This window comes from Theropithecus gelada, unplaced genomic scaffold (assembly GCF_003255815.1).
Source record: "Theropithecus gelada isolate Dixy unplaced genomic scaffold, Tgel_1.0 HiC_scaffold_15875, whole genome shotgun sequence".
NCBI classification, from domain to species: domain Eukaryota; kingdom Metazoa; phylum Chordata; class Mammalia; order Primates; family Cercopithecidae; genus Theropithecus; species Theropithecus gelada.
Genome location: NW_020257631.1, coordinates 595,074 through 610,865, shown reverse-complemented (window position 1 = coordinate 610,865; position 15,792 = coordinate 595,074). Strand labels below are relative to the sequence as shown.

The 15,792-nt window shown below is 35.8% G+C and overlaps 1 protein-coding gene across 2 annotated transcripts in view; it reads right to left on the bottom strand.

The window, feature by feature from the left end:
- LOC112617063 (glycerol-3-phosphate dehydrogenase, mitochondrial) overlaps positions 1 to 15,792 on the bottom strand; it is a 247,956-nt gene that overhangs the window by 77,287 nt on the left and 154,877 nt on the right. For both annotated transcript variants that reach the window (XM_025373795.1, XM_025373794.1), the window contains one exon: positions 10,095 to 10,266. In XM_025373795.1, the coding sequence (XP_025229580.1) occupies positions 10,095 to 10,266 (172 nt within the window). The remainder of the gene's footprint in view (positions 1 to 10,094; positions 10,267 to 15,792) is intronic.

Below are 15,792 nucleotides of genomic sequence, written 5' to 3'. Positions count from 1 at the left end.
CACCAGAATTTCTGGAAAGAAATGATACTGCTCCTTCCAGAGCAAAAAGTTAAAATTTTAGTTTCCAAAGTTATAGCTAAACTGATATATTAAAATGCCATGTAACATAAAAAGCATTACTAAAAGTTTTCCAAACTACAAAAGAACTCTAAAAATTTTCTTTACTTTTCAACTGCTATTATATGCTAAATGTTTTAAATCTCTCATTTTTTGTTGAATGAGAAGTAGAAAGGAGGAAAATAAAATCAAGACATTATTAAAGTCATAGCGGCAACTCAACTATTTCTTAACTAATTAACCAACCAACTGCAATGAAGACAATAACATTTTTAAAAGTCTTTTGAGGTTCTTCTGTGGTTCTGTTATCTAATCTGTCCCTTTCTGTTTCAACTCTCAAAAATCCAAATTGTTTCCTCACCTCAAAAATTACTGAAATCAAATCAAGAGTTCAGTTTTGTGGTATGTTAAATATAGGGCAAGGAAGTGAAAAGAGGGAGGTGTTTTATCTACTCAGAGAGTTAACAGTATTAAGTGATATTCAATGCTAGCATTTTGTGTTCTTAGGTAAAATAATTAAGTCTGAAGGGCACAAAAAATAATGCACGCGGGATTCAAGAAACTACTCCTTACTATAGATTTGAGGAGGTTGGGGAGAGATCTTCCTTCAGAGTAGAAAGAGTGACCTCCTTACATTACAGGCAGGGAAGGGCTGGCCTCTCTATGTACTGAAGGTAATTCACTAAAGTAGTTCAAGATTTTATAATTTTCTTTTTTTTTCTTTTTTCTTGTTAGCAGCTACTTTTTATGGAAAGCAATAAGCTCTATCTCATTTAGTGGGAGGGGTATTATCATTATTTAAGGCTTTGTTTTTATTATTGATTACTTTTAGTAAGTAGTATGGTGAATTTTGTGACAGTAATAAAATATTAATATTTGGAGTAAAATTACTCTGAAATCTTAGGCAGAATAACAAGATTAGAGTACAAGAATAAAGTCAACTTGAAATCTATATTCCATTTATCATCTCATCTGTTAGCAAGCTGAAATTGTATCTTCTAGGTGGGGCAAGGGGTATGAACACAGTTCTTTACAGCTTTGTCTTTTCTGACCTGAGTGAGAATGTCTAATTACTTCCCACTAAACCAATTCATGGATCAAAACAGTTGGATGAATATAGAAGGATAATTACAATCTAAGAGGAAAAATGGTACGACATTTAACTTTCACAACATGAAATAGAACAGAAGTATATTTTAATACCTTTTACTGATTATCTTATTATGCATGAAAACATGCTCAATATAATAAATGCAGAGAAGCAAAGAGAACAAAATAAAACTCTCCTGTAATCACACCACTCAGAGATAACCACAGTTGACATTTGGGTATTTAAACGTTCACATTTTCTATGCATGTATATAATCACATATGTACATTTTTGTAAAAATAGGATTATATGGTAAATTTGATTTAATTTTTTCATTTAACACTGTTTATTGTAAACATTTACCCATGTCAATAAATATTTTTCTATAAGTTCATTTTTAACATGTGGATAGTATTCTATTAATTTTTATAATTTATTCAATTTCTTATTTTTGAACATTTGGATTATCTCATTGTTTCACTATTACAGATAGTACTGCAAGATTATATTTTCATTTAAACTCCTTGTATCTTTTAATTATATCATTAGAATACATTTCAAGAAATGTCACTATTAAGATATTTCTAAATAGAAAGGTAAGAGTAATCATTCTGAAATAAGTATCAGAGACACCAAGATAATAGCACATAAATCAAAAAATTTAAGATGCTTTGTATGTTAGCACCATAAGAACAGGTATTAAAGCCACATGCTGCACGATGGAAAAATAATATAGTTTTTTTTTTTTTTTTTAAAGGTGAGTTTATCTTTCTTTAGAAAAGCTTTGGGCACTTAACTTTGGATTTCAGACAGCCACTGCCATTAATAAGAAAAGGGACTAACCCAAAGGCTGAACATTTTATGGGAAGGATCAATTCTTCTAAAATATTATCCTCTTGTAAAGCTGCAAAGTAATCCTGACTTGTTAATCCTCACGATCAGGATACTATGCTTTGGCCTGGTATTTTCTAAAAGTTAATGTTAGCATTTTATATAAATATGATATTGAATTTGTTATTTAATATCTATTTCCACGTTTACATTAGAAAACACATAAATTATATTAGAAAACAGATTAATAGAGATATGATGTTGTTATAACATGTCATTAACATACTTTAGTGTTTGTTAAGTACACATATGATTATGGAGTCACAAAACTGTACTAGGCTGTAACAATTGCAATAACACAATTTTGAGGAATAAGGGAGTTGCTCCTGTTGCTTTTTATTTTTACTTTGGTATTACCAAAAATACCCAATGTTCAAAGAGAGGAAGAATATCCAAATAATACAGAAAGGCAGAAAGAGAAAATGATGTAAAAAACTATACTAATGGCCTCCTAGTTTTCCTAGTTACAAAATCCAAAGGTAAACAATGTTTACTATTAAAACTGTCTTACATATTTTATCAGGAACTTTTCTATGCTTACTAAAGAACACAATCTGATACCATCTCACTTGAAAAACAAATAAAAATTAGCACTCATTCTTCACAATCTGCTTTTTTTGATTTATAACACATCTTAGCCATTTTCCCTGTAAATACTTAAACATCTCTTTTCAATAACTGAATATATTCCAATTTATTAAGACAGACTCCAATTTTTTGCCATTATAAATATTGTTATAAATAAAATTCTGGACAGTATGACATTGTAAGCTCAGCTTTGAACTCTTCTTCTCTAAACACAGAAAATTATATATGTATATATTTTAAAGGACATAATTGACTCAAAAATAAGATTAAAACTCAATGGACCCAAAATGTAGCAGAAACTCAGAGCAGAATGTTTAGACCAAAAGCTTCTCTCTTGCTAGGTTCAAGGTCTAAAAATGGGCAAAGGCAATCAAGATCTCAGTTCCTAAAGGGTAAGAGGAATATAATTATCCATTACAAGGAAAGGTAAAGAAGCCAGAGGAGCATTCGGTTGCTGGGACTGAAGAAAGTCTCTGCCTCTTGTGCAAGGAAGTTGACAAGCTTCTCTTGACCACTCTCTGGGCCCAGGAAGCAGAAAGACAGACACAGCCTTGGCACCAGCACCAGAGCCCAGGTACCACTTGTCTCAGCAGCTAGTCTGCAAGGTCCCCAAAATCGACAAGGGCAGGAGTCTTTTGGTTCCAAGAAAAGTCCCTGACCGTACTTAAGGATGGTCATTACTATACTTACAGAGTTGAGGGTATGGAAAAAGAGCATGAAACAAAACTGATCTAATAAGGGCAGAAAAGGGGGGAAAGAAGCACAATAACAAGCATGAAAAGTTAAAATAAATACAAAGCAAATGCACATGGAATCAAAAAAAATGTAAATGGATTCCATTTACCGACTAAAAGACATAGTCTATTAAGTGTAAAAAGAAAGAAAATAAATAAATGAAATCTAGCTATATACTATTTATCACATATATACCATAATAAAAGGATTTAGAAAATTGTAGAATGGCCAGGTACAGTGGCTCATGTCTGTAATCCCAACATTTTGCAAGGTGAAGGTGGGAGAACCACTTGATCTCAGGAGTTCCAGACCAGCCTGGCAACATAGCAAGACCTGGTCTCTACGAAAAATTTATAAACACATCAGCCCTGGTGGCACACACTTTTAGATCTAGTTACTCAGGAGGCTGAGGTGGTAAGGTCTCTTGAACCCAGGAGGTTGAGTCTGCAGTGACCTATGATGGAGCCACTGCACTCTAGCCTGGGCAATGGAGTGAGACTTTGTCTCCGAAAACAAAACAAAATTTGAAAAAAAAAAAAACTGAGATAAACCCTTTCTGTTTGCTATTTTGTAAATATTTTCCAAATTTCACCTTTTTGCTTTTATATCTTTTGCCATGGATACATCTGAATTTTTATAAAATCAAAAGCAGGCTTTTCCTTTGTGGCTTTTTGGTGTCATACTTAAAAACACCTTTCCTACCCCATATAAAAAAATTTACACATACTTTCTTCTAATAGTTTGATGATGTTTTAATGTTACACCCTTGATTCACATGGAGTATGATAAAACAGAATATATATGCATACATACACACACACATGCACACACACACACATAAATTGGGGGGAGTGGATATTCCAACATTTATGAAGTAACTGATGATAACAGTTTTGAAATGTTGCCTTTGCCATATTCTAAACTTCATGTATTTAAAGACTGAGAGACTAATTTATAGACTCCATGACTGAATCTCGATTCCTTTACCAGACTATTTTAATTACAGTAGTTTTAGAATACACTTTAGTATCTGATAAGTCTCTACTTCCCTTATCAGTAGCCTTTTTCTAAATCAGTCTAGTAAATCTCACAGGCGTAGTTCTCTTCTTAACGTTTTGCAGTTTCTAAAGTCGATTCCCCTGACCCTGGCCAAAGGAAAGCACTACATTAATCAAAATTATGTTAAATTTCCAGATTAATTTTAAGAGAAATTAGCAATCTAGTCTAATTAGCTGTGTCCAGCAAAGAGCAAACTTTCACTTCCTGCAATTCTAGCTTCTGAAATAGAATTTTCTCCTACCTTGATAGTGGAGGGGTGGAGACCATAATTCTCAGAATGTACTATCTCCAAGGCTCTCCCTTTTCTGCATTTATCCTGAAATGCACACACCTCCTTCCTTTCCCAAATTTTTATTTATAGCAAACAATGTTATTATTATCCTCCATTTATGCCTGAGAAACTTGAGGCTTTCTGTAAGGTTAGGCCACTTGTCGAAGGTCATAGAGGTAGTAAGCAATGAAGCCAAGACATGGCCCAAGTTCATTCTAATTCTATAACATGTGTCCTTGATCACTGCGCTATACTGCCTTAGGAATTATAGTGGGAATTCAAGAATTGCTAGCCAAATACCATTGATAAAAGTCTCCATTTGTAAACAAGAGAACTACAATTAATATTTTCCTCCAGAAAGAGACAGTCTTCTCTGGAATTTGAACTGAAGACATAAAGGTTAAATTTTATACATCAGATCTTATTTTATTTTATTTTCTACAGGCCCACCCAAGAATGCAAATACATCAGATTTTAAACCAAAAATGTACTAGGTAATCCGAGATACATACAGGTAAAGTTACATAAAAGAACATAAAAAGCTAAAGAGAACACCTTGAAGAACCTGAGGGAGTGAATATATTTATCAGATTCTCCTTTTCCAGCTCCCTTTGGGAGCAAAGTGCCCACAACTGGGCTTTTGGGACATGTTTCTGTCCTAGAATGGGACACAGAGGTGTTAAAGAGTGAAGCAATTTCTATTGATCCTAGAGACCTGCAGGAGAACGTGAGAAGTCTGCATACTGTGTTTATAAAATAATATTCCCAAATGAAACAAACGAAAATTGATTTCCAAGAAAATGCAGATGATAAGAATGCAAACAAATGTTCATTATGAAGACTCCATGACTTTTTGTCTTTCCTCTATAGTCTTGGTTTATCCATTACTAAAATTGCATTTGGGCACAGTATTTTATCAAAAAGCTCATGCAAACATTTTTGTACAAGTCCTTTAACATCTAGTAGTTCCTCCCAAAACTTTGATGTCCTGAAAAATCTAATTATTACTGGTAACTTTAAAAGATCACAGTAATTTATTTTTGTCAAATGTGACTAAAGATTAATGGATACAATCAGGAATAATTTGGTAAAAACATATCAAATGCAGAGAAAGCAAAATTTGTTGTTAAGTGAAGCATCAAATATAATAAAAGAGCAAATTCCATGAATGAACAGCAACAATGCACAATTCATTAACCAAATGCCCATGATTATTTCACACTTCAGAGGGCCACTGATATGATCAGGAATTGTAGTAAAAGGATAAATATAGATTACCTTCAGTCATCTCTTTATAAATTTTAATTATAAACACTACCCCCAGAGGGCTACCAGCATAATAAAAGAAATACAAGCTAAGGTTTGCCCATCCTTTTTATAAATCATAATTCCACATATATAAAATAAGACAGGCAATTATTTTAAGATCGCAATTAATATGTCAAGATATATTAAAAATACATCATCTTCTTAGCTATTACTAACTGTAAAAATTAAAAACCTGATCAACTTTCAGGCTCTGGAAATGCTTATCTATTCAAAATCGTCATCCTTATCATCACCACCACGAGTATCACCACCCACAGTCATCTGCTAATATACTAGCTAATACCTTGATCACTACGGAATTCCCTTCACTGCCAGAAGAAAAAGTTTATTTGTTCAATAAATAGTAATAAACTGCTAAGTTGTTCCTTGAAATCAAGGCCACATCTTACCAGTCTTAACTATTCTCAGAGTTGGTTCAGGACTTGATTGAAAAATAGTATTGTTTTAAATAGAAAAAAAAAAAACCACCCAAAAACAACCTAAAGAATAATTAATAAGAACATCATTGCAATGAGTTCTTCCATAAAGTTATTAAATGAAAATAAATAAAATGGAATTTTGCCATTAAAAATCATGAATACTATATACATGTATTTATATCAATAAATACACACTATTTGAAAGAAACACACTGTAAAAAGAAATACAATCTTGTCTATTCTTTAAAAATATATAAATATACAAAGTGCACAAAGGCAAACATAGTAAGACTTTTCATAAGGTGAAAAAGAATAAAAGTCACTTAGTGATTGCCTTATTATTATTGCACTTGAGGTCCTGCAATCTGACCTTTAACCCTTCCAGGGAAGCCTGGCTTTGTAACTTCATGATCCCTTATCAGCTCCAGGCCTACATTTAAACAATTTCCTCTGCTTTCATAGAATCTTGTCTCATTTTTTCTTTTTACCATTGATATCCAGTCAATTCTCAACTCTAGATTCAATGTGACTGTCTATTTCTGTACCTCTACTCTCAGTAATACTGGACACACATGCGCGCGCACACACACACACAGACGCATATAAATGTACCACGTGGATAATAAATTTACATTTTCTAACCACAGCAAAGAAACCCCTATTTTCCTATCATATTCTCTGCAATGACATCCCTTACTCCCACCCATAAGTAGAACATCTCACCTTGTATTTGTTTAAGAATAGCTCTTCATACTCACACAAACTCTTTATGTCTTAGAATTTACCCTTTGTTTCTGTCCCTGAGAAACAAGTTTCTTACCTTCCTGCTAAAACCAAGATATATCTCTGATATCTCTTTCCCTGTATTTTCATGAGACCTTGTTCCTTATGATTGCCTTCTACTATTAGGTAGGTACAGGACATTTAAAAGTAATGACAAAAGCTGCAATTACTTTTGCACCAACCTAATACTTACATATTAAGTTCTCCCCCAGCACTGACTTTTTTTCCCTGAGTCTACAGAAATATTCAGATTACTCTTTATAAAAAGAAAAAAGGAAAGAAATCCTTGAAACATACTGTCTCCCTTCTTTATATCCTACCACACCATCAAGTTACCACCCTTCTATTTTCTTTTTCTCCACATCTTTTGAAAGCCTATGCTCATGACTGTTCCTTCAGTATCGTCTATCCATTCCCCATCACCAAACCTAAGGCAGTATCTCCAAGTGGTCTATTCAATAAAGCCCAAAGGCTTTCTCCTAGCATACCAGACCCAGCCCTGCCTTTCCACCCTTCTCTCATGTTCTCTCATATATAGCCTCAATGCTCCAAATTACAACACAAGCTGTCTCCCACATACACTGATTCCATGCTGTTCCTCCTGTACATTTTCTCAGACTGGAACACTTTGAGCAAGCAATGTTTGCCTATTAAAATGTTACCTATGCCAAATAGCATAAGTAAAGTTTTCCATTCCTGACCATTCTATGTAGATATGACTACCCTCATCTTTCAGTGTCCATAATGGCCCTGAGCCTTTTAAAAGGCTCACATATTCTCTATCACATAATCTGGTCTGTGCAAACAAGCACTATAGAACTGTGGGCGCCCTAGTGGTACCAACTCTATCAATCATCTTTGTATGCTCATGTAGCACTTGCATATCGCCATGCATACAGCAGGCACTCAGCATATATTTATAAAACTAAAAAGAATGGCTATACATTTTAGTACATAGCATGAAAATGCCTGCAGATACCAAGAAATATACTTTCCTGAATCCTACTGGGGAAATGGTCCTCTTTGATATAGAAAATTATCACTAAGTAAATTCTAATTTCTAGGAGGGGTAGTTCCAAACAAGACCTCCTATTATGTTGGGAATGTGTCCCCTCTTTCCACCTTCTTTCCCAGGCCTTCAGGGGGAAAAAAGCTGAATTCAAATTATCTATTCTCAAAAACTATTCTCAAACTGTTCTTCCTTTAGGCCTTAGTGTATCAAGGTTAATCGGGCTCAAATTATATTTCATTCTTGGAGACAGAAAATTTTATGAAAATTGGGGTCAACTTTGTAACACAGTAGACTTCCTGTGCCTATATTTTGAACTTGCCATTATTTAGCATTGACAAAAACTACTCAGGCTGTGAAGTTTCCATGGACCAAAACCTGAGTGTGGGTCCTGTGAAATCAGTTATCTAGGGTACTTTTGTGTGTGTATATGTAGACCTCATTAAATTCATTTCATTTCCATAAGAGTAGATTCTGCCAGGTACATAAAGTAACTAAATCAAGAGTGGCTGTAGTAGTAATTTAATTGATCTGAGAAGAATTATTCCATCTAATAAGTCATTACTATTGAGTGTTAAAATATAATAAATATTAAACTTTATATAGAAAGCAAAATAATCCACAGTCAAAATTCCTTGCAGCAGTATCCTACCCAATTCGAGACATCTGAGGATACTGCAATGGAGTCCTTTTCCAGGACAATTGGTTCTGAAAGTCTTTTACATTCATGTTAGTAATAGCAGCTATAATACTATCTATAATTTACTGAGCTTCTACTTTGTGTGACAAGCACCGTTCTAAATCTCTTCATGATTAACATGTAACTCTCACAACAATCATTCAGAGAAGGTATTTTTTCCTCACGTGAAAGGCAAGGAATCTTAGACAAATTAAGTCCTTTGCCCCCCACCCCCCAACACACACACATCTGTTAAAGAAGTTAAGCCAGGATAAGTACCCAGATTTCCCTGACTCCAAACTCCACACTAATACCCATAGGCAAAACAAACATAGTATTTTATTAAATATAACATATCCAAGAGCATTGGTGTTCTATACTAAAATTTCTTTCATTACATGTCATGTTTCCATTTTCATCATGTCTTTCCACTAACAGACAGAATGACCAAGACAGAACTATAGATTAGCAATATTTTCCATTATTTATTCACATGAACTAAAGTTTTGCAAACTGCAGTCCATATTTCACTGGAAGAGATGGTTTTAAGAGGTACATGAACAAAGATAATTATTTTAATAAATTACTTCAGTTTAATAAATTTTTCTACCATTGACTGATATGTGATTTCAAGTGACATAAAAATGTTTTTATTTTATATAAATATAAATATGTACTAAAAAAAAACCCAGAACATCAAATTAATAAATTCATAAAATATAAAGTTTTCTTTTTAAATAAATTCATTGAAGTGAAATGAGTTACATTTCATTTTAAAGTTGTGCAGTGCCTATATTTCAAGAACTGTGAAAGTACTTCATTAAGGATGGAAAATCTGGAAACACAAACAGAAATGTGGCCTCACTATTATAGAGTGCATATTGTGTATTTATGCTGAGGAGAAAGGATGAAGTGTTATCCACATCAAGACTTACCTCTGAGCTAAACAATGGGAACACATGGACACAAGGAGGGGAACAACACACACTGGGGCCTTTGGAGTGGGGCAGGGGGAGGGAGAGCAGCAGGATAAATAGCTAATGCATGCTGGGTTTGCACCTAGGTAATGGGTTGACAGGTGCAGCAAACCACCATGGCACACGCTTACCTATGTAACAAACCTGCACATCCTGCACATGTACCCCAGAACTTAAAATTAAAATTAAAAAAAAAAAAAGACTTACCTCTGGTGACAGCATCTAGCGCACAGCCACTTCCTGTTGCTCCTCCTCCAATAACAAGGATATCAAATTCAGATGTATTTTGCAAAGTTAGTAGCTGAGCTTCCCTGGAAGGAGGCTCCCTGTTAACTGGTTCTGAAATGTAGTCTGCCGCTTTAACATAGGCCAGGTTCATCTGATGTAAAAGCAGATCATAGTCAGTTGTCCATTTGGAATGTCAATTTAACAAATTTTACAATATACTAAAAGGAGATTTCTAATAGAAATAAGGAATATAAGAGCTAGAGAGAGTCCACAGTCTACATAGAGTTATAAGACCAACTGCCTTGGGGGAAAACAATCCTTAAATTTCTCAGTGTATTTCTTCTCATGAATCACACTATTTAGCCATAGGACACCTGGTTTCAGATTCAATATCTCAACTGCTTCATATATGGCCAAGTTCAATTATTCACAACACTGTATAGCAATCCCCAAATACCTTATTTAAGGCAATTTATAAGGGAACATAAGGAGATTTTTTTACCCAGTACTAGCAATTCATTCAGATAACATTTTAAAGTGGTGAAGGAGGAGGAAAAAGGACTTCATGTCTTTCCACACTTTCTTAGAAGTACACATTCTTCATTCCTCAGTTCTCCTGACAAAAATATATTATAGAGTTTGGGGGCATGTAAGTTAAAAGTCAGTACAATTAAAAAGACTTTATTTAACAGAAGGTACTAAATAATGAGCTATGTTTAATGAGAATTATATTTTTCAGAAAAATGTAGTCAAAGACTTCCATATTATTTTAATATAAAACTATAGATTTTATATATTGAATGTAATATAAATATACTATGATGTTGGATTTTTTTTGATATGGGGCTTCATTCTGTTGCCCAGCCTAGGGTGCGGTGGCACTATCACAGCTTACTGCAACCTCAGCCTCCCCAGGCTCAGGTGATTCTGCTACCTCAGCCTACGGAGTAGCTGGGACTACAGGTGTGCGCCACCATACTTAGCTAATTTTTGTATTTTTTGCAGAGATGGGGTTTTACCATGTTGCCCAGCGTGGTCTCAAACTCCTGGAATCAAGCAATGCATCTGCCTCAGCCTTCCAAAGTGCTGAGATGACAGGTATGAGCGACCACACCCAGCCCATTATTACAGTTTTTATAGAATTTCAACTATAATAGAATTAAAGGCCTTGACACAGTCCTCCTAAAAAATAATGACCTTCCATATTTCTAGCTTTTTAAAGAATGTAGCTTATCATCCTAAATCAAAAATGATTATGGACTTTAAAAATAAGTAGTTGCCAGAAGGCAGAGTCAAAAACCCAGGAAAATGCTGTCTGTTTTTTTTTTCCAAAATGCTAATACTAGGTTTGTTCACTATAGTAAACGGTACTGGCCAGCATTGCTCTATTAGTATTCCAGAGATACGTGACTTCCATTTTATTTTCTTCAAATCACAGCATCATTGCAATCCATGATAGTAGTGTTTTTCCCATTCTGCTGCAGGAGCCCCATATGAAGCTCTAGGCCAACAGGCCAAAGCATGTACAAGAGGAGGGAATCTCAGGTGTTACCAAGAGATTATCCTCATCACCCAAAAAAAGGGATTTTTTAAATTCGTTCAAATAGAAGAAACCCATTTACCCCCTGCAGTTGCATTTAATTATTATCAGGCCAATTGGATTTCTATGAAAGTAAATCTAGAAGCCATTGGGTAAATTGAAAGAAACCCAGATTAGGGTCAGAGGGTCCCAGCCTGGGTTTTAGCACTCGGTTGCCAGCAATGTAACTGTTGACTCATTATCTCTGGTTTCTTCACTTGTAAAATGGTGATAAAAACCCCTGTGATTTCTCCTTGTATCTTTGGATTATCCTCAGTCTGAATGGAATAATAATCTGAAAGTCACTGGTAAATGACAAAGAAACCACCAGAGTTGCTGCTGTTATCACTCTGTTAAATAATTTGATCTTTTAGTCACATATAATTAGGAACTTTCAAAACATGTTTTACTAAATTTCAAAAAACAAAAAGTTATTATTAGGCTACAAATTCTGACACCAAACCACAAAAATCATATTTTTCATGTAGCTTCTTTTAATTATCTGCTAATAACAATGTCCCCATTTTTACCTTTATATACATTTGGTTTGTTAACTAAATAAATGTAACCAGTAGGTACCACAGAGAACATAACATATTTCAATTATGGTCTTTGCCTTCCATCATCTAATCAGAAAAATATATATATATATATATACACACACACACACACACACACACATACATACACACACACTATACACACACACTATACACACACACACACATACACATATAAATAACAAGTACATAGAAAGAATAAATGCCACACTTGAGGGAAAAACACACCAGGCTATGGCCATTCAGATGAGGGAGAGAGAGTCTTTCATTTGAGGGTTTCAATTGCGCCATGACAGATGGGTAGGACTTGGACATGAGACTGACAAGTGACTAAACCGCCAGAGCATTTTCACACATCAAAAAGATTGCTGACATTTTCTGCTTGGTAAGTTTTCGAGAAATACTTGAGAAATAAGTTTAAAGACCATATTATGATATAGTTCATTAGAACTTGGTAATACTAAAAGTCCCCTATTCTACTCTAACTGTGAACATTAATCTTGACTGAGTTTCTCCTTCATCAAGTTTGCTAGATCTGAAAGGCATCACCAGTGTGTGAGGATCTCATTCCATTAACAACACTGTTTCTCCTGTATTCACTCCTTCCCTTGTCCTTCTCATCAACAAGCTCTAACCTATCTCAGTCTCAACGATAATAAACACCTCTTACATATATCTCTAACCATCCTAAAAATTCCCGAAAGACACGTAAATCTTTTTTTCTACTGCCTCACTCCTTACTCCTCACACTCACCCTAATCTGAATTTTCACATACACCCAACCACTACCAACAACCATAAAACTGACTAAATGCCAACTATGCCACCAAATCCAATAAATGCACAAATGATCGTTCACTCACCTGGACATCTGGGGGACAACTCTCTCTATCTCCAGCCTCTCTGAACCACTCTCTCTTAGCTTCCTTCGTATGTCACTCTACTGCCCAAAATTAAACACCAAATTTCCTCTTAGGTCTATCCAATTCACTCTCCTCAGATCACTAAACTCAACAGAGAGAGAGAAAGAGAGAGAGAGAGAGAATCTTATGTACCCCATATCATCAAATATCTTTTATATTACAATAATGTATAATTTTGTTCCACCATTCAGGAATCAAGATTTCACACTGCCTACTTGAGACCTCCATTTGGATGTCTTACATATATCTCAAAATTGGCCCAATTACTTTATCTCCTCAAACCTTTTTCTCCATCAGTGTTCCCAATCTCAGTAAGGGTGTCATTATACATGTAGTTGCTTGTGCCAGAAATGTGCAAACAACCTTGAGAGCTCTCAGTCTCTTAAGTCCTGTATCTGCTCAATGACTGAGTTTATCAATTCCACCTTCTAAAAAATTTCCATATCTAGCCACTTCATCTCCACCGCTACCTCTCAAATCAAGGTATCTTCCTTCTCCCCATACTAACATGATATTCTCCCAAAGGCCTTCACACATTTATCCAGCCTCCTTCCATATCATTTTCTATACTACAACTGGAGTGATCATTTAAAAACTCAAATAATGTCATTTCCATGTATAAAATCCTTCAAGAGCTTCCAACTGAATATATCTTTACTCAGGTTTCCAAGAGTCTTCATGGTCTTTTACAATGGTTAAAATTTTTAAAAAAGGCCAGGTGCCGTGGCTCACTCCCGGCACTTTGGGAGGCCGAAGTGGGAGGATCACCTGAGGTCAGGAGTTCAAGACCAGCCTGGCCAATGTGGCAAAACCCCATTTCTACTAAAAATACAAAAATTGGCCAGGCATGGCGGCACATGACTATAGTTCCAGCTACTCAGGAGGCTGAGACAGGAGAATCTCTTGAACCCAGGAGAAGGAGACTGCAGTGAGCCGAGATCACGCCACTGCACTCCAGCCTAGGTGACAGAGGATATTGTGTCTCAAAAAAAAAAAAAAAAAAAAGGTAGGGAGGGCAACACCAAGTGCTGGTGAGGATGCAACACAATTGAAACTCTTATACTGCTTATAGAAACGCAAAATTAAACAGCTATTTTGGAAAACAGTTTGGGAATGTCTTTTTTTTTTTTTTTAAGATGGAGTCTCACTCTGTCGCTCAGGCTGCAGTGCAGTGGCACAATCTCAGCTCACTGCAACCTCTGCCACCCGGGTTCAAGCGATTCTCTTGCCTCAGCCTCCCGAGTAGCTGGGATTACAGATGCCTGCCACCACGCCTGGCTAATTTTTGTAGTTTTAGTAGAGACAAGGTTTCACTATCTTGGTCAGGCTAGTCTTGAACTCCTCCCCTCGTGATCCACGGGCCTCAGCCTCCCAAAGTGCTGGGATTACAGGTGTGACCCACCATGCCCGGCCAGGAGTGTCTTATAAAGGTAAACACATACCACACAACCAAGCAGTCCCTCTGCTGGATAGCTGCCCAAAAGAAATGAAAATCTGTGTTCACACAGAAGCCTGTAGGCAAATATATAAAATGGCTTTATTCATAATTGTCCTCAACTGGAAAAAAAAAAAAAAACTAAAATATCCTTCACCCGGTGAATGACTAAACAAACTGTGTATGCAATGGAATAATAAACAGAAATAAAAGAGAACAAGCGGCCAGGCGCGGTGGCTCACGCCTGTAATCCCAGCACTTCGGGAGGCCGAGGTGGGCGGATCACCAGGTCAGGAGATCGAGACCATCCTGCCTAACACGGTGAAACCCCATCTCTACTAAAAATACAAAAAAATTAGCCAAGCATAGTGGCGGGCGCCTGTAGTCCCAGCTATTCGGGAGGCTAAGGCAGGAGAATGGCGTAAACCCGGGAGGCGGAGCTTGGAGTGAGCCGAGATTGCGCCACCGCACTGCAGTCTGGGCCACAGAGCGAAACTCCGTCTAAAAAAAAAAAAAAAGAAAGAAAGAAAGAAAGAAAGAATAGAGAACAAGCTACTGCTACACACAGCAACACAAATGAACCTCAAATGCAATATGCTAAATCAGGGGTCAGCAAATTATAGTCTTCAGCCCAAATCTGGCTGCTCCCTGTTGTAAATAAAGTTTCACTGGAAGACAGCCACATCCAATCATTTATGTGTTGTCTATGACTGTAATAGCAGAACTGAATAGTTGCATCAGAGACTGTACGTACGGCCTGCAAGCCTAAAACATTTACTTTCTGGCTCTTTACAGAAAAGTCTACTAATCCCTGCACTAAGCAAAAGAAGCCAGATTCAGAAGTCTACATACTATATGATTCCAGTGCTTCTGTTTATATCATGTTCTGTACAAGCAAAGTACAGAATCGGAAAACAGATCAGTGGTTGCCAGGGTCTGGGAATGGGGGTACAAGGACTGACTACAAAGGGCATGAAAGAATGGTGAGGATGATAGGAATGTTCTACAGCTTGATCATGGTGCTCATTACATACCTGTATGCACTTATCAAAACTCACAGAATTGTAAATTATAATGGGTAAATTTTACTGTACTTTATACTACAAATTATACCTCAATACACTTGACTTCAAAAAAATAATAAATGAATTATGTAAAGAGCATTTATGTGCCAGACATT